We start from the raw sequence: 18,005 nt of genomic DNA, 5'->3' as shown, positions 1-18,005 counted from the left end.
AAGAGATTTTATCATTGATGCAAATACTTGCTTGCAATTTTTACTAGATTTCTCTATTTACCTTTTACACGTGGAACAACTCTGCTATGATACATACAGTAAGCTTGCTTCGAGCACAAGTCAACACATATTTGCTTCACATTTGGACACATCTTCCCAGTGGTTTTAGGTCTTCTACCATTTGTTTCTGTGTGTACTTCTCAACTCTTGCTTTCTATTACTTAGCTGACCCTTGTATCTACATTCAGCTCATGCTCTCCACTTGGGTCAGAGTAAAGTCTGTAAATGTTTGTTGAATAAGTGAATGAACGTCAGACATGTTCTGCCCCATTCTCTTTAAGTGTCCCAGCCCCCTGTCCCTCTACAGCTCAGTCTTTGCAGTATGTCATTCATTGTGCCAACAATGGTCTCCCACTTGCTTCTGAGATTGAATTTCCCCTTCCGTCTTAGGATGCAGTAATAGTCATCTCTTTTATGGTATCTTCCTAAACTGTATCTACTTGGTTTGGCTTTACAGTCATTCTTAAAAATCCCTCAGTCCATCCCCTGAGATGAATATGCTGAGGTTTTTTGGTATGCTTCTACTTCTTTGCCTTATTTTCCCACTAGATTATAAACTCTCTGTGGCTGAGGATGAGCTCTTAGTCCCACTAAGAGCATGGGATATGCGCATTCCTGATGACTCTTTCCAAATGACTTAATGCCACCACTACTAGCTATTCCTCATGGCTTGCTTCACTTGGGTGTTGTGGCCTTCTCAGTCCCTGATGTGGTGCTCAAGCAGCTAATGAAATCAAGTTAACCTTCCAGGAAGCCGGCTAGGGGCCCTTGTGAACTGTCCTCCTTCAGTGGAATGTGGCCACAGGGCATGGTTGGGTTAGTAGTGAACTATAGTGCCTGGGAAGTTAATGTTTCACCAGAAAACATCTAGGTTTGATAATTACGCAGGACTATCATTGTGGAAGTAAAGAAAGCATGCCTCAAAGTCAAATTGTTCCTAACTAACCTTAATGTGGTGTGTTTGATCTTATTATTAGCCCTTTCTGCATTAGCCTATTGCCCCTTAGCCTAGGGAGCAAAATTACTCTATGAGGCAAGGAAGATAAAGTTCCCACTTAGCTTCTGGTCTACAATTTTTACTGATATGACTATGACATGGTAGAAATAAACTGGACTTAGAGTCAGAATATTTGGTTTCGAGTCCTGACTGTCCTTGGTTTTATGACCTTGAGCGAGGTCATTCCTCCTCCCTCCATTTGGGTCTCAAATCCATCTGTAAAATGCAAACAATAAATACCTCACTGGATTTTTTTTTTGTGATAAAAAAAGGTAATAACCTATACAAGAATGGTTGATAAACTGTAAAGTGCCATAAAAACATGAAGGATTATTACGAACACTTTGGAACCAGCCTCAATGAATTGGTACAGAATACTACCACCCGTTTGGACCTAGTAAGAACCTAAAAACATGAAGAGAGCCATCTTGTGTACTCGAGGGCTTCACTGCTAGCTCCAGGTTCCATATAGAGCTGGCCCAACAAGGACTCCTCAGTGGAGCCAATGCCTTTGAACAGGACCCAGGGACTCAGGTGCAGGGCACGGGGCTGGCAAATTTCCTACTAGCAGTGAAGACCAAGGACTAGAACCCCTGACAGAGATGACAGCTGCTTCCTACCCCTTGGATGTTCTTCTTGGACACCTTAACCAATTTTGTTGGCTTCCATTCCTCATCATCCCCATCATCATCGTCATCACCAGCACTGTCCTCAGGCTCATTCACAGAATGCTCTGAATAATATTTTAGATCCTCGATGTCCATGCTGTGCTCCAGGAACTTCTCTTTAAAACGGGAAGGTTTTGGCTAAGAAAAAAGGTTTGGAATAATTAATAAAATTGTAAAAACACACATAGATCAAATCTTTCCAGTAGCTGTTGCCAGCTATATTCTCAGAGCCGAGTTTACAGATTCCCTCAAATATAGCCTCTTGACTTTCCAAGCCAGAACTAATTCGGCTGTAGCCTCTGGCCTTGCAGAGTCTTTGAAGGGATGGCAACTGAAAGGGTAGAGGCTGAGCAATTTGAGGGAGGAAAGGGACTCATGACCTGATAAGTATCTTTGGATGGACAGCTGAACACTGCTCTTTTCTCCTGCTCCTCCTCAGTTGTTACATAATGCCTCTACATGGCCAAAAGTCAGCCTTCTGGAGAGGGAGAATGCCTATTTTACTCAAGACGGCACTGCAGTCTTATTTGGGACTCTAAGGCAAATGGAGATGCTGGAATTGGGGATTTTTTAAAAAAATTATTTTTAAGCAAGCTCTACACTCAATGTGGGGCTTGAACTCAGAACCCTGAGATCAAGAGTTGCATGCTCTATCGACTGAGCCAGCCAGGTGCCCCAGAATTTGGGATTTTTAACCCTCAACCTCTTCTAAAAGATGCATTTAGCACACTCACCCCCAACCATGGCCACATGAAGGTATTAGCAGCACTGGGCAGTTTACCTTAGGTGGGATATATTCAAAAGAAGAGTCTGGAGATAGAAGGGGATCCTTAGGAAGATGAGGTTTCTGTCTGCTGGCTACTTGGAGGAGGGTCAGTTTCTGTTTGGAAAGAAAATACAGAGTGTATAGCGCACAGCAGCTTCTGGGAGTGTTAATGGCTGAAACATAAAGATTCCTAAGCTAGCCAAATTGAAACTGTAGTAAAGTAAGGTAGGTTGAAGGACTCTCACTTTAGGAGATCAGGATTAGATTCTGAGAAGAGCAGATTAAAAAACGTGTTTCTACCGTTTTGAAATGCATGTGACCCTATCATCCGGAAAGCCGATAGGGACCTCCAAAATGGAGCCGGCTCATCACACTCAGGGCTACTCCCAAGAGCTGACCTCAATTGCAACAGGGGCTCCCAGGGCTTATTAAAAGTGGGTGGGAGGCAGTATTACCTGCTTGATGATTTCATTCTCTCGGAGAAGCTGCTGATTTTGCTCACACACTTCTCGCATCTTCTCAAGCTCTTCATCCTATTTCCAGATAGTGCAGTGATAGGTGGGGTTATTTTCGGCACTACATGTGGGTTACCAAACAACTCACATCGATGAAAACACACTGCTGCCAAGTTGCTGGCAGCAGATGGTTTTTGCACAGCAGCAGGACTGGGCACCCAGAAAAATGCCTCATTCCCACCAGTGCCTTGGTGTCCTGAATGCCACTTCTATTCCAATGCTCCCAAGCAGTCCTGACCGTGCTCCCAGGAACCATGTGCTCTGCCCTAAATGCTCTCCTTATTCTCTTCTATTCTTGAGACTTACGTCCCTTATTCATTCACATCAGGATGCTGATTAAGAGACCCACATGGACAGTTAGCTTTGTTTCTTTCGTGTCTGTTACAGATGCTTTTTTTACTCTTCTAAACACAGACTAGGCAGTTTATTTGCTACTCTAATAACCCCGATTAAACTTCCTGGCACTTAAGACAACCAGATTCATAATTTGTGCATACAACTTTAACTAGTTTGGTTAGGTCTTTGATGGGAGGTGCCAAGGAAACCCTAGAGACTGGTGCTTCAGAAAAAAAAGGATTCTAAGTTGGACAAAATAGTGTTCCAACATGCTGCTAAGGGGTGTGGTGTTCCCAGGCTCTTGGAGATATTCAGACCCCAGGCACTTTACAAACATGTCAGGTCTCTGCTCAGAACAGGCCCAGAAAGAGAAAGCTGAATGCCCCTAGGATTCTATGGGATGACTGAACTTTCTCAACCTTTTGGAGCTCAGGGCTGAGGCAAGGAACCAAGAGGCCTCAAAGTCTGGTGTGGGGTACATAATGACATTTCCGTACCAAAAAGGAGGTTATTCTATGTATGGTACATAAATACCTCTAAATCGATCAGACAGGGCCCAAAGGTCACAGCGGTTACTATTATAAACATGTTTTTCAGTACATTGTACTCTCCGCTGCAAGTACAATGGTGTAACTTAGATGGGCTTTGCAGTCAGGCCTGTGGATCCCACCTCTGGAGACCCTCACCCCATTACTATACCTGACACTTCAGTGTGCTCAGCAGCTGTTGCTCCTTTTCACTCACTGACTCCTCCAGCTGCTTCTCGGCCATTTGGTTTTGCTGCAGCTGGCTGAGAAGGTACAGCACCTAGAGAAAGAAAGACACGGCCCAATGGGACCAAAGGAATGAGAGGAAAAAGGAATTTCGGCTTAGTCCAAGCATTGACCGAGATGAGTCCTCTGGCCTAGAGGTACCTGTCATTGTTCCTTCTCATGGCTTGAAGTCATAAGCACAGCCACGAGGTTCATCTTGATTTCAAAGTTGGAGGCTAAGGAGCCACCGGTGTGTGTCAGTTTCAATAAGTCATTTCTCTCTTTTGGGTTCCTCATTTGCAAAATTTGGAGAAGATGACACATGGGCTTCTGAAGGAAACTTTATATTCACGCCCCCCCCCTTTTCAAAACTAACAACAAAAAGCCATGACCCTCTGTTTCTCAGTATAGCTTCTGGGCTTGCCAGAGCTTACCTTCTCTTGGTGTTGCTGTTCTACCTTGACCAGCTCTGCCTGTAACTCTATCTCGATTTCAGCAAAATGATTTCTTTCCTCAAACAGCATCTTCTGCATGTCAGCACAGCTGGCCTTGTTCTGTTTCAGGCTGCTTTCAAGCTTGCTGACCTGTATTTTGGAGGAGACCAGCTGGAAGGGATAAAAGAAGATCAGTTTAGGGGTGCCTGGGTGGCTCAGTGGGTTAAAGCCTCTGCCTTCGGCTCAGGTCATGATCCCAGGGTCCTGGGATCAAGTCCCACATCGGGCTCTCTGCTCAGTGGGGAGCCTGCTTCCCCCACCCCCGCCTGCCTGTCTGCCTACTTGTGATCTCTGTCTTTCAAATAAATAAATAAAATCTTTAAAAAATACAATGTTTAAAAGAAGATCAGTTTAGTTGGAGAATGGCCACCTTTCCCCATTCATTAGGCAGGAAAATGTCAGCTTTTCTGAAATGGACTGAGAAAAGTTCTTCCAGGTCCAGAGTTCATTCTTCTTTTTCTATGTCACATGGATTCTACCAGTGAATAGGAACAACACCACCCAGGCCAAGAGGAGTCCATATTTCTGTTGAGATCGATCTCTTTGAGCTAGGAGCCATGACTGAGGCCATTCGATCTCTTGCTCTGTCTCCAGGCAAGACTGAACCGGACACAAACAGTAGCTGACAAGTCCAAATTCTGGTATTTTAAGACTTTCTTCCTTCCTTCTGAAGAAGAATCCATAGGACACACCCTTATGACCAATTATGCCCCATGTCAGAATGTCTGTGTTCACGTGTTGGAACTAGCAGACATGTTAGCTGGGGCTGTAGATCTGGCTCTTCGGGCTAGATTGATATCCTCTGCTGACCTGGTTTTATAGTCTCTACTAGGCTGCATGCGGAACATGAATACCAGTGTTCACCAGACTAATCAGATTTCCTATTCGGTAGGACAAATCTGCTAACCTGATCCAAAAATGTATAAAGGATAACATCGCTCAAAACTTCCAGAGTTGAGAGTTTGTATGCTTGTCTCGAAGGGACAATGCCTCAGTCACCAGAGGCTATCAACTTCAGTTCCTCTTGTGACCACGTAAGATGATGTATCATTTTAAAGTCAGTGAGGATGCACTTTCCTTAAGATGAGTGTAGGTCCATATTGATACAAAAGTTGGGTATTCATCCTTTCTGATGGAGGCATAATACTCCATAGTGTATATGGACCACATCTTCCTTATCCATTCGTCCGTTGAAGGGCATCATGGTTCTCTCCACAGTTTGGCAACCGTGGATATTGCTGCTATAAACATTGGGGTACAGATGGCCCTTCTTTTCACTACATCTGTATCTTTGGGGTAAATACCCAGTAGTGCAATTGCAGGGTCATAAGGAAGCTCTATTTTTAATTTCTTAAGGAATCTCCACATTGTTTTCCCAAGTGGCTGCACCAACTTGCATTCCCACCAACAGTGTAAGAGGGTTCCCCTTTCTCCACATCCTCTCCAACACATGTTGTTTCCTGTCTTGCTAATTTTGGCCATTCTAACTGGATTATGCTGAGTGAAATAAGTCAAGCAGAGAGAGTCAATTATCATATGGTTTCACTTATTTGTGGAGCTTAATAACATGGAGGACATGGGGAGATGGAGAGGAGAAGGGAGTTGAGGGAAATTGGAAGGGGAGATGAACCATGAGAAATCATGGACTCTGAAAAACAACCTGAGGGTTTTGAAGGCGCAGCGGGTGGGAGGTTGGGGGAGCCAGGTGGTGGGTATTACAGAGGGCACGTATTGCATGGAGCACTGGCTGTGGTGCATAAACAATGAATACTGTTACACTGAAAAGAAATAAATAAATAAAAATTTTAAAAAAAAGATGAGTATAGGTCAAAAGACAATTAGGTTTCCTCTTTTCTAGATTGTGCCTTAAAATTTCAAATACATGTGTCATAGGTGTTTTAGAAGTGCAGTATAATAGTTTACATTTAACCAGTGGCCTACTCTGGCATCCTGATTATTTTCCCGGTACTAATAGCAGACATTTAGCAAGCACTTGCTGTATGTCAGGCATGACAGGTATCAACTTGCAAGTCATATATTTTTCTACATGACTGGCCTGTACTTGCTCACACCAGCCTTTACCTATAAGACTATTTCTCTAATACTAATGTCACTGCAGCTTCTACCATGAAAAGTGGCAATGACATTATGACGATATTCCTGGCTAACATTGCAACCTACCCAGCCAGACCCCTAATTGCTGGTAGGAAGAGTAATGCTTACCTCTCCAATTAAATACTTCAGGGCACACTTGGCTTCCAGGATGGTAGCAATATTCTCCCAGCGGTGTTTTGGCCTGTCTTCACTTTCTGCATCCAGCAGCTTCTGCTGTAGGTCAGCAATCTGAGCACTCCTTCAAGGAAAGACACAATGAGACTTGTTGCTAGCATCCTCAGCACCAAGGAGGAGAGCTCTGTGGGGCTCTTCCGATAGGTTTATGGATGGAGGTATCGGTGAAACAGCATTTAAATAATGACCGAGTCACCTGGTTAGGATTTTATACAGTATCTCAAATTCTGATGCAAAAGGAATCTGAGAGACTATCCAAGTGGTTTTATTTTATTAAATACTGGTTGAAATAAATGGGTCATATAGTGAGACTTGGAAAGATTTGGTTTAGTAGGGTTTCTGTTGCAGTGTGCTGACTGCAATGTGACTTTGTCTTGAGGCCATGTAAGTTCAAAGTATGATACAGTGGTTCAATTGTGCAAGGAGAAGAATCAGGCTGGAGACCTGAAGGAAACAAACTTCTCAAATGTACAAGCAGTAGGGTGCCTGGGTGGCTCAGTCAGTTAAGTGGCTGCCTTCAGCTCAGGTCATGATCTCGGGGTCTTGGGATCGAGCCCCGTGTTGGGATCCCTGCTCTGTGGGGAATCTGCCTCTCCCTCTGTCCCTCCCCGCTGCTTGTGCTTTCTCTCTCTATCTCTCTCTCTCAAATGAATAAACTGAAATCTTAAAAAAAAAATTAAGAAAGGACAAACAGGTAGATGTTCTTTGCTGGAACCAAATACCAAATTGGGACCGATGGCTCAGGCTGTGAGAGGTTATCTTGAATTGCCTGCCACAGGATAGAGACGTTTCTAAGAAGACGAGATACCCTGACCCTGCTTATAGCTTACACATGCTTTCTGATCAAGTCTGACCTGAGACCAGGGTTTACACAGTATTTCAGTTTCATTAACAGCTTCCTTTGCAAATTTGCAATGTGTGCAGTGAGAGGTAGTATAGCAGCACATGAGAAATGGACTGCTACATAAAGTATTATAAAAGAAGATGGGGGGTGCCTGGGTGGCTCAGTGGGTTAAAGCTTCCAACTTCAGCCCAGGTCATGGTCTCAGGGTCCTGGGATCAAACCCCACACAGGGCTCTCTGCTCAGCAAGGAGCCTGCTTCCCCTCCTCCCTCTCTGCCCGATTGTGATCTCTGTCTGTCAAATAAATAAAATCTTTAAAAAAATTAAAAAAAAAAAAAGAAGAAGGGGATCAAAATAATCTAAGACAGCAGTTCTCAAATCTTAGAGTCTTAGGACCCCTCTACACTCTTAAAAATTATTGAGGACCTCTGAGAAACTCTGTTCATATACATTGTACCTAAAGATATTTACAATACTGAAAGTAAAACTGAGAAAAAAATGAAACATTCACTAATTCCCTTAAAATAACAATAATTCATTACAATGTAGTTTATGAAAAATACATTTTCTAAAACAACAAAATCATTTAGTGAGAAGAGTGGGACTCCTACATTTTTACAAATCTCTGTAGTATCTGACTTAGTAGAAGACAACTGGATTCTCACATCTCCCTCTGCAATCAGTCTTTTGTGATATGGATATGTACTTGGACCAAGGAGGAACATTTTATTTTTATTTTATTTTTTTTTTATTTTTGAAGGAGGAGCATTTTAATAGCTTATTCAGATAACTGTGGATATTCTTCTTTGAGACCACACTAAAACCCAACAAGTGGTAGTTCCTTAAAAATTAGCTGAAATGTGGGGCACCTGGGTGGTTCAGTGTGTTAAAGCCTCTGCCTACGGCTCAGGTCATGATCCTAGGGTTCTGGGATCGAGCCCCGTGTCGGGCTCTCTGCTCCTCGGGGAGCCTGCTTCCCCTCCTCTTTCTCTGTCTGCCTCTCTGCCTACTTGTGATCTCTGTCTGTCAAGTAAATAAGTAAAATCTTTAAAAAAATTAGCTGAAATGTGGACTCTGAAACCACTACTAAGTTAACTTTTCTTACTTTCTTATATTAAAATCCATTGGTCTATCTTGCAATCTGAATGGATTTACCCACACATGATTCTGTAACATATCATCTGGACAATGTTGAATGTTGCAAAGTATCCAGATGTTAACACCTTTCATTATATAATGTAAAAAAAATAATAAACAATTCTTAGTAATCATCACTGGTCTCCTCGGAAAAGTTTAGAAAAACTGTTAAGCTCTTGCGGGCAGATTAAAGTTTTCCAGAATTCTAAGTTTTGCTTGAAAGCTCAATTCTATCTTTGGTGACAAACACTGCCAATTGTTTTTCTTGAATTGACAAGCTCACTGTTCACTTTTGAGAAAATGCCTGCCAAGTACTCAAGCCTGAATACCCATAGTTCATCAGTGCTTCTTTCGAATACAACGGATGTTCCATGGGGAAAAGAGGCCCATTGAGCTCACACCTCCAACAATCACACAAGTGCTTTTCCTTTACACAAGTCTGAGACTTGAGCAAAACAGCACAAGTGGTCTGTGTGTTCTTCCTTTTCCGTCACACAGAATACTAAATAGATTTGAACTCGAGAGTTGAAATTTAATAAAATTAACAATTTGTACTGCTTTATCAAAGCTATTCTTTTTTTTTTTTTTTAAAGTAGGTGCTATGCCCAGTGTGGGGATTGAACTCAAGGCCCTGAAATCAAGAGTTTCATGTTCTACCAACTGAGCCAGCCGAGCACTCCTATCAAAGCCATTCTTAAGTAAAACTGATTTTAAAAAACAACTCAGAGCGTGTGGTGGTGAAGTATAAGTGACCCCTAGTTCAGACTGATGCCCACTGTCTTCATTCAAGCTACGGTATGAGCACTGTTGCTTTGCACCATCATGGTAAGTGTCAATGGAGTAAAAATGGCAAATGACATCTTAATATTATTATGAAAATTGTTTTGATTGCTCAGAGATCCCCAGGGGTTGCAAACCATGCCTCGAGAACTCTGGTCTAATATATAGTCCTTTCCTTCAATAAGCTTATATTGACAAGACTAATAAATGTAAAAAATTACTAAATATAAAGAGCACATACACCCACTATACCACATATATGATTGACTACTGTAAATTCTGAAGTGGTTTAGAGAGGAGGATTAGTGGTGGATGAAGTGTCAGGGAAGGCTTCTTGGAAGATGGGCTAGCACACTTCAGGACTGTTGTCTGTCAGGGCCTTTCCTGTCTCCTCTGATAATTCATGTCCCTTAGGTATTTTTTAAAAAATTTAGTTTATGTCTCATCAGCTTTAGGGAAATTGCCTTGACTAAACTCACCTCTGTTTAATTGCTCTCTACTTGGCACCTGCCTAACATTTAATCATTTAATTATGCCCAGTGGTGTGCAGGTGAAAGTTTCACAACCAGCACTTAAAAAAACCAGACCCGATTTTTAGCTTTTGCTAGTTTCTCTGGTATCAATGTGTTAAGCTCTCAAGGGTTTACAGCATTCCTGCAATTTTAACAAATGATTCCAACATGCCACTGTGTCATTATACTATTTCCACTTGAGAGCTGGGGTGATGCCATCTACTTTCTCTGTATCCCAACTACGTGCATCCAGTGTGGCACAAAGCAGAAACTCAGATGTTGGGTGATTTACAGATGTAGCCAAAGATAAACAGCTAGTACGTGTTGCTAGAAATGAATTGAAATGATCTTTAAGGTCTCCTGGGTGATACAGTTCTATTATCCTTAAACACTAGAAAACCTCTGTGAAAGTTGATTCCTTCTAGATGTCCTAGATACTTAAAAGACAGTAATAGTGATGAGAGCACCATAATTTCTGGTCTTAGAGCCAGAAAAGGAGAAAGAGAGAATGTTCACTGAGCACTTTTGATATGTCAAGTACTAGGTTATGTGCTTTCCTTACTAATGTAATGTTCATGGACACCGTTACTTCTACTTATTATATCTGCTTTGCTGATGAACCCTAAAGTTCACTTCCTTCTGTACTGGTGCTCTTCTGGCATCAGTTCTTGATTTTCTCTAAAGTTTTGTTTTTAGCTAGTTCTACATTTCAGAGATACTAACATGTGGTGCAACACAAAGAGCATGGGTTTTGGAATTAGACCAGGTTTTGAATCCCAGCTCTGTATAACCTTGAGCACGTTTCTTTTTTTTTTTTTAAAGATTATATTTATTTATTTATATTTGACAGACAGAGATCACAAGCAGGCAGAGAAGCAGGCAGAGAGAGAGGAGGAAGCAGGCTCCCCGCTGAGCAGAGAGTCCGATGCGGGGCTCAATCCCAGGACCCTGAGATCATGACCTGAGCTGAAGGCAGAGGCTTTAACTCACTGAGCCACCCAGGAGCCCTTGAGCACGTTTCTTAACATTTCTGAACTTCTGGGGTGCCTGGGTGGCTCAGTCAGTAGGGTGTCCTTGATTTTGGCTCAGGTCATGATCTCGGGGTCGTGGGATTGAGCCCTGCATTGAGCTTTGCTCAGCAGGGAGTCTGCTTGGGATTCTCTCTCTCCGTCTCCCACTGCCCCACTCCCCTGCATGCTCTCTCTCTCTCTCTCTCTCTCAAAAAATAAAAATTAAGAAAAATTTAGAAAGAAAAAAGATTTCTGAACTTCTATTTAGAACTTTGATGTCAGAAGAATGATACTTAGGGGATGCCTGGGTGGCTCAGTCAGGTGAGCATCTGCCTTCGGCTCAGATCATGTTCTCTGGGTCCTGGGATTGAGTCCCGCACCAGTCTCTGCTAAGTGGGGAGCCTGCTTCTCCCTCTCTCCTCTTCCCCCCACTCACATGCTCTCTCTCTCTCACTCCCTCTCTCAAATAAAGAAATAAAATCTTAAAAAAAAAGAATGATACTTACCTCATAAGGTATAATAATACTTCACAGGGAGGGGTTGAATTAGAAAATGTATCTAATGTGTCTAGTGAACTGTATGGTTCAAAAAAATTGCTACATTTTCTCACTTCGGTATCATCACAAAGCCTTTGAAAAACAAGCATTTGAATCACTGGATTGATAGGTTCTATTTTGATTCCAGGCCTAAATTTTTATAAATTACAATGCTTTAGAGACAGTCACATTACCTGAGCTCCATTTCAGTTTCCAGGCTTTCTATCTGCTTTGTAATGGAATCCTCTGACTCAGAAACTTGACCACGTAGTTCAGCAAGTGAGAATGTGCGCCTCTGTAAAGAATAGTGGGAATGAGGGTGAGGTGCTAAAAGGAAAGTAATCTTCCAAAGTTGTGAGGGTTCCTGGGGAGGGCCGAGTCTGGTTATTGGTAATGTATCTCCTTCCAGAAGGGCACTCACCCGGAGTTTAGGAGGTGGATTCTCCCCAGATTCCTTTTTTTCTTTGAGTTGAGCCACATCCTGAGCCAGGATCTTTCTATCTTCAAGAAGGTCATTCAGATGGCGTTTAGCTTCCTCAGTACTGACCATAACCTCAATTTCATTTGCAAGCCAATTCTAGAAGAGAGATTGGTGATGTTGAGTTAGGGATAAGGGATCTCTGGCCCATGGGCTAGATTCAGCTCCAGACTTAATTTCACTCAGAACAGAGCCCACATTAGTAGAAGTGAGATTTCCATTCATGTCTATACTCACCCAAAATTGTAATAGCTCTCCAAGAGCTTTTAACAGCAACATTCAAAAAGGTCATAAGAGGCTTTCTGCAGAAAATCTTTCTCTACATATCCTAGCATTTCTAAAGACCATCTTTGCCTTCTCCATTTTCTCCTTAACTTGTCCTTAACTAGTCATGATAAGGAATTGAAATACATTTTTAAATATTTTTTTAGGACTTTATTTATTTGACAGAGAGAGAGATCACAAGCAGGAAGAGAGACAGGTAGAGAGAGAGAGAGGGGAAGCAGGCTCCCTGTTGAGCAGAGAGCCCGATGCGGGACTCAATTTCAGGACCCTGAGATCACGATTCAAGCTGAAGGCGGAGGCTCAACCCACTGAGCCACCTAGGTGCCCCTGAAATACATTTTGATTATCTGTTCTATTTACTACACAGATACCCATTCTTTTTAAAAAATTTTTACTTGAGTATAGTTGACACATAATGTTACACAAGTGTCCTGTGTACAACGTAGTGATTCAACATCTCTGTATGTCATGCTTTGTTCACCACAAGTGTAGCTACCATTAGTCACCATACAACACTATTACAATATCATTGACTATATTGATGCTATTCTTTTTATTCCTCTGACTTCATTTCATAACAGGAAGCCTGTACCTCCCACTCCTCTCTACCCATTTTGCCTATGCCTCTACTCCTCCTTTCCCTCTGGCAACCATTAGTTTGTTCTCTGTATTTATAGGTCTGACTGCTTTTTGTTTGTTCATTCATTTGCTTTTAAGATTCCACATATGAGTGAAACTATATGCTATTTGGCATTCTCAGTCTGATTTATTTTACTTAGCATAATACCCTAGAGGTATTAGGTCCATCCATGTTGTCACAAATGGCAAGATCTCATCCTTTATTTTATGGCTGTGTAACATTCCATTGTGGGGTGTGTGTGTGTGTGTGTGTGTGTGTGTGTGTGTATCACACCTTCTTTACCCATTCATCTATCCATGGACACTTAGGTTGCTTCCTTATCTTGGCTACTATAAATAATGCTGCAATACACATGGGTTGCAAATATCTTCAAATTAGTGTTTTTGTTTTCTTTGGATAAATACCCAGTAGCAGAATTACTGGATCAAATGGTATTTCTAGTTTTATTTTTTTGAGGAGCTCCCATACTGTTTTCCACAGTGGATGTACCAATTTACATTCCTACCAACAAGACATGAGGGTTCTTTTTCCTTCACATTCTTGCCCACACTTGTTATTTTTGTCTTTCTGATTTTAGCTATTTTTACAGGTATAAGGTGATATCTCATTGTGGTTTGATCTGCATTTCCCTGGTGAGTAGTGATGTTAAGCATTTTTTCACGTGTCTGTTGGCCATTTGTACGTCTTCTTTGGGAAAATGTCTGTTTAGGTCCTCTGCCCATTTAAAAATTTGATTGCTTTTCTGTTGTTGAGTTGTACAAGTTCTTTATATATCTTGGATAGTAACCCTTCATTGGATATATCATTTGCAAATATCTTCTCCCATTCAGTAGGTTGCCTTCTTGCTTTGTTGATGGTTTCCTTCACTGTGCTAAAGCTTTTTATTTTGATGTACTACCTACCAATTTATGCTTTTGTTTCTCTTGCTTTAGGAGACATAATTAGATATGCATTCTTAATCTTTAAAGTCGATGAATGAAATTTTTTAAGCAAACAAAACTAACTAAATTTAGTTTATAAAAGTAACCATCTCTGAGAACATTTTCACTTTTGATGGAGGCATACCATGCTTAAAAGTAATAAAAAGAAGTGTTGAGTGAATGGATACATTAACGTCAGATAATGTAAAATTCAAATCAAAGAATATTACTGAGGATAAAAAAGATTATTTCATAATGGTAAAGGAGTCAAGTATTCAAAGGAACTTAATCCTTAATGTTTATATTTCTAACTGAAGCATCAAAACCATACATGAGCCAACAAAGGAGATAATATGAAATCATAAAAATACTCAGTTGATCCAAAAGAAGCCAGAAAACAAACAAAATAAAGGGAATGATGAACAGAAGGGACAAATAGAAAATAGCAAGATAATAAAGTCAAGCCTACCCATATCAATAATTATATTAAAAGCAAATGATCTAAACACCCCAATTAAAATGCAGATTATCAGATTAGATTATAAAAGTGAGACCCAACTATACACTGCCTACAAGAAACAAACTTTATTTTTTTAAAGTTCATTTATGTAAATTAAATAATCTCTACACTCAGTGTGGGGCTCAAACTCATGACCCTGAGATTAAGAGCTGCATGCTCTTCAGGGCACCTGGGTGGCTCAGTTGGCTGAGCATTTGCCTTTGGCTCAGGAGTCATGATCTCGGGGTCCTAGAACTGAGTCCTAGATAGGGCTCCCTGCTCAGTGGGGAATCTCTCCCTCTGCCCCTCGTTCCCACTTGTGCTCTCTCTCAAATAAATAGATAAACGAGAATCTTTATATATATATTTTTTTTAATTAAGATTTTTTTTACTTATTTTATGGATAGAGAGCACAAGTAGGCAGAGAGGCAGGCAGAGAGAAATGGAAGAAGAAAGAGAGGGAAACAGACTCCCTGCTGAGCAGAGAGCCCAGATGCGGGGATCGATCCCAGGACCCTGAGATCATGACTTGAGCCGAAGACAGAGGTTTAACCCACTGAGCCACCCAGGTGCTCCGATAATCTTTAAAAAGAAAAAAAAAAGAGTTGCATGCTCTGTTGACTGAGCCAGCAGATACCCTGGAAATATACTTTAAAAACAAAGGCACAAGAGTGGTGAGAGTAGGCATCCTTGTCGTGTTCCTGATCTCAACGGGAAGGCTGCAAGCTTTTTCCCATTGAGGATGATATTTGCTGTGGGTCTTTCATAGATAGATTTTATGAAGTTCAGGAATGTTCCCTCCATCCCTATACTTTGAAGCGTTTTCATCAGGAACGGATGCTGGATTTTGTCAAATGCTTTTTCTGCATCAATTGAGAGGACCATGTGGTTCTTCTCTCTTCTCTTATTGATTTGTTCTATCACATTGATTGATTTGCGAATGTTGAACCAACCTTGCAACCCAGGGATGAATCCCACCTGGTCATGGTGGATAATCTTTTTAATGTGCTGCTGGATCCTGTATGCTAGGATCTTGTTGAGAATCTTTGCATCCATATTCATCAGTGATATTGGTCTGAAATTCTCCTTTTTGGTAGGGTCTTTGCCTGGTTTGGGGATCAGGGTAATGCTGGCTTCATAAAAAGAGTCTGGAAGTTTTCCTTCTGCTTCAATTTTTTGGAACAGCTTCAGGAGAATTGGTGTTATTTCTTCTTTGAAAGTTTGGTAGAATTCCCCAGGGAATCCGTCAGGTCCTGGGCTCTTGTTTTTTGGGAGGTTTTTGATCACTGCTTCAATCTTGTTACTAGATATCAGTCTCTTCAGGTTGTCAGTTTCTTCCTGGTTCAATTTTGGGAGTTTGTAGTTTTCCAGGAATGCATCCATTTCATCTAGGTTGCTTAGCTTATTGGCATATAACTGTTGGTAATAATTTCTGATGATTGTTTCTATTTCCTTGGTGTTAGTTGTGATCTCTCCCTTTTCATTCATAATTTTATTAATTTGGGCTTTCTCTCTTTTCTTTTGGATTAGTGTGGCCAATTGTTTATCGATCTTATTGATTCTTTCAAAAAACCAGCTTCTAGCTTCATTGATACGTTCTACTGTATCTCTCGTTTCTACCTCATTGATCTCTGCTCTAATCTTGATTATTTCCCTTCTTGCATGTGGAGTTGGTTTGATTTGTTGTTGATTCTCCAGTTCTTTAAGGTGTAGAGACACCTGGTGTATTCTGGATTTTTCAATTTTTTTGAGGGAGGCTTGGATGGCTATGTATTTCCCCCTTAGAACCGCCTTTGCTGTATCCCATAGGTTTTGGACCGAAGTGTCTTCATTCTCATTGGTTTCCATGAATTGTTTAAGACCACTCTCACCACTCTTGTTCAACATAGTATTAGAAGTTCTAGCAACGGCAATCAGACAACAAAGAGAAATAAAAGGTATCCAAATTGGCAAGGAAGAAGTCAAACTCTCTTCGCAGATGACATGATTCTTTATATGGAAAACCCCAAAGACTCCACCCCCAAACTACTAGAACTCATACAGCAATTCAGTAACGTGGCAGGATACAAAGTCAATGTACAGAAATCAGTGGCTTTCTTATACACTACCAATGAAAATACAGAAAGGGAAATTAGAGAATCGATTCCATTCACTATAGCACCAAGAACCATAAGATACCTGGGAATAAACCTAACCAAAGAGGTAAAGGACCTGTACTCGAGGAACTACAGAACACTCATGAAAGAAACTGAAGAAGACACAAAAAGATGGAAGACTGTTCCATGCTCTTGGATTGGAAGAATAAACATTGTTAAAATGTCTATACTGCCTAGAGCAATCTATACTTTTAATGCCATTCCGATCAAAATTCCACCGATATTTTTCAAAGAGCTGGAGCAAATAATCCTAAAATTTGTATGGAATCAGAAGAGACCCCGAATTGCTAAGGAAATGTTGAAAAACAAAAACAAAACTGGCGGCATCACGTTACCCGATTTCAAGCTTTACTACAAAGCTGTGATCACCAAGACAGCGTGGTACTGGCATAAAAACAGACACATAGACCAGTGGAACAGAGTGGACAGCCCAGATATGGACCCTCAACTCTATGGTGAAATAATCTTCGACAAAACAGGAAAAAATATTCAATGGAAAGACAGTCTCTTCAATAAATGGTGCTAGGAAAACTGGACAGCGATATGTAGAAGAATGAAACTCGACCATTCTCTTACACCGTACACAAAGATAAACTCGAAATGGATAAAAGACCTCAACGTGAGACAGGAATCTATCAGAATCCTAGAGGAGAACATAGGCAGTAACCTCTTCGATATCAGCCACAGCAACTTCTTTCAAGATATGTCTCCAAAGGCCAAGGAAACAAAAGCGAAAATGAACTTTTGGGACTTCATCAAGATCAAAAGCTCCTGCACAGCAAAGGAAACAGTCAACAAAAGAAAAAGGCAACCCACGGAATGGGAGAAGATATTTGCAAATGACAGTACAGATAAAAGGTTGATATCCAGGATCTATAAAGAACTTCTCTTTTTTTTTTTAAGATTTTATTTATTTATTTGACAGATAGAGATCACAAGTAGGGAGAGAGGCAGGCAGAGAGAGAGAGAGAGGAGGAAGCAGGCTCCCTGCCAAGCAGAGAGCCGGATGCGGGGCACGATCCCAGGACCCTGGGATCATGACCTGAGCGAAAGGCAGAGGCTTTAACCCACTGAGCCACCCAGGCGCCCCTATAAAGAACTTCTTAAACTCAACACACACAAAACAGAGAATCATATCAAAAAATGGGCAGAAGATATGAACAGACACTTCTCCAACGAAGACATACAAATGGCTATCAGACACGTGAAAAAATGTTCATCATCACTAGCCATCAGGGAGATTCAAATTAAAACCACGTTGAGATACCACCTTACACCAGTTAGAATGGCCAAAATTAGCAAGACAGGAAACAACGTGTGTTGGAGAGGATG

At 41.2% G+C, this 18,005-nt stretch overlaps 1 protein-coding gene across 1 annotated transcript in view; it reads right to left on the bottom strand.

The window, feature by feature from the left end:
- Positions 1-18,005, bottom strand: part of KIF4A (kinesin family member 4A) — a 121,558-nt gene that overhangs the window by 8,564 nt on the left and 94,989 nt on the right. Inside the window, exons 21-28 of the mRNA XM_045996024.1 lie at positions 12,117-12,272; positions 11,890-11,990; positions 6,812-6,941; positions 4,529-4,699; positions 4,042-4,149; positions 2,947-3,024; positions 2,507-2,605; positions 1,678-1,863 (exon numbers count right to left, since the gene is read on the bottom strand). Of these exons, the coding sequence (XP_045851980.1) occupies positions 1,678-1,863; positions 2,507-2,605; positions 2,947-3,024; positions 4,042-4,149; positions 4,529-4,699; positions 6,812-6,941; positions 11,890-11,990; positions 12,117-12,272 (1,029 nt within the window). The remainder of the gene's footprint in view (positions 1-1,677; positions 1,864-2,506; positions 2,606-2,946; positions 3,025-4,041; positions 4,150-4,528; positions 4,700-6,811; positions 6,942-11,889; positions 11,991-12,116; positions 12,273-18,005) is intronic.

Source organism: Meles meles, chromosome X (assembly GCF_922984935.1).
Source record: "Meles meles chromosome X, mMelMel3.1 paternal haplotype, whole genome shotgun sequence".
Classification (NCBI taxonomy): domain Eukaryota; kingdom Metazoa; phylum Chordata; class Mammalia; order Carnivora; family Mustelidae; genus Meles; species Meles meles.
Note: the sequence above shows the minus strand (reverse complement) of the source record. Positions and strands in the feature narration are given on the sequence as shown.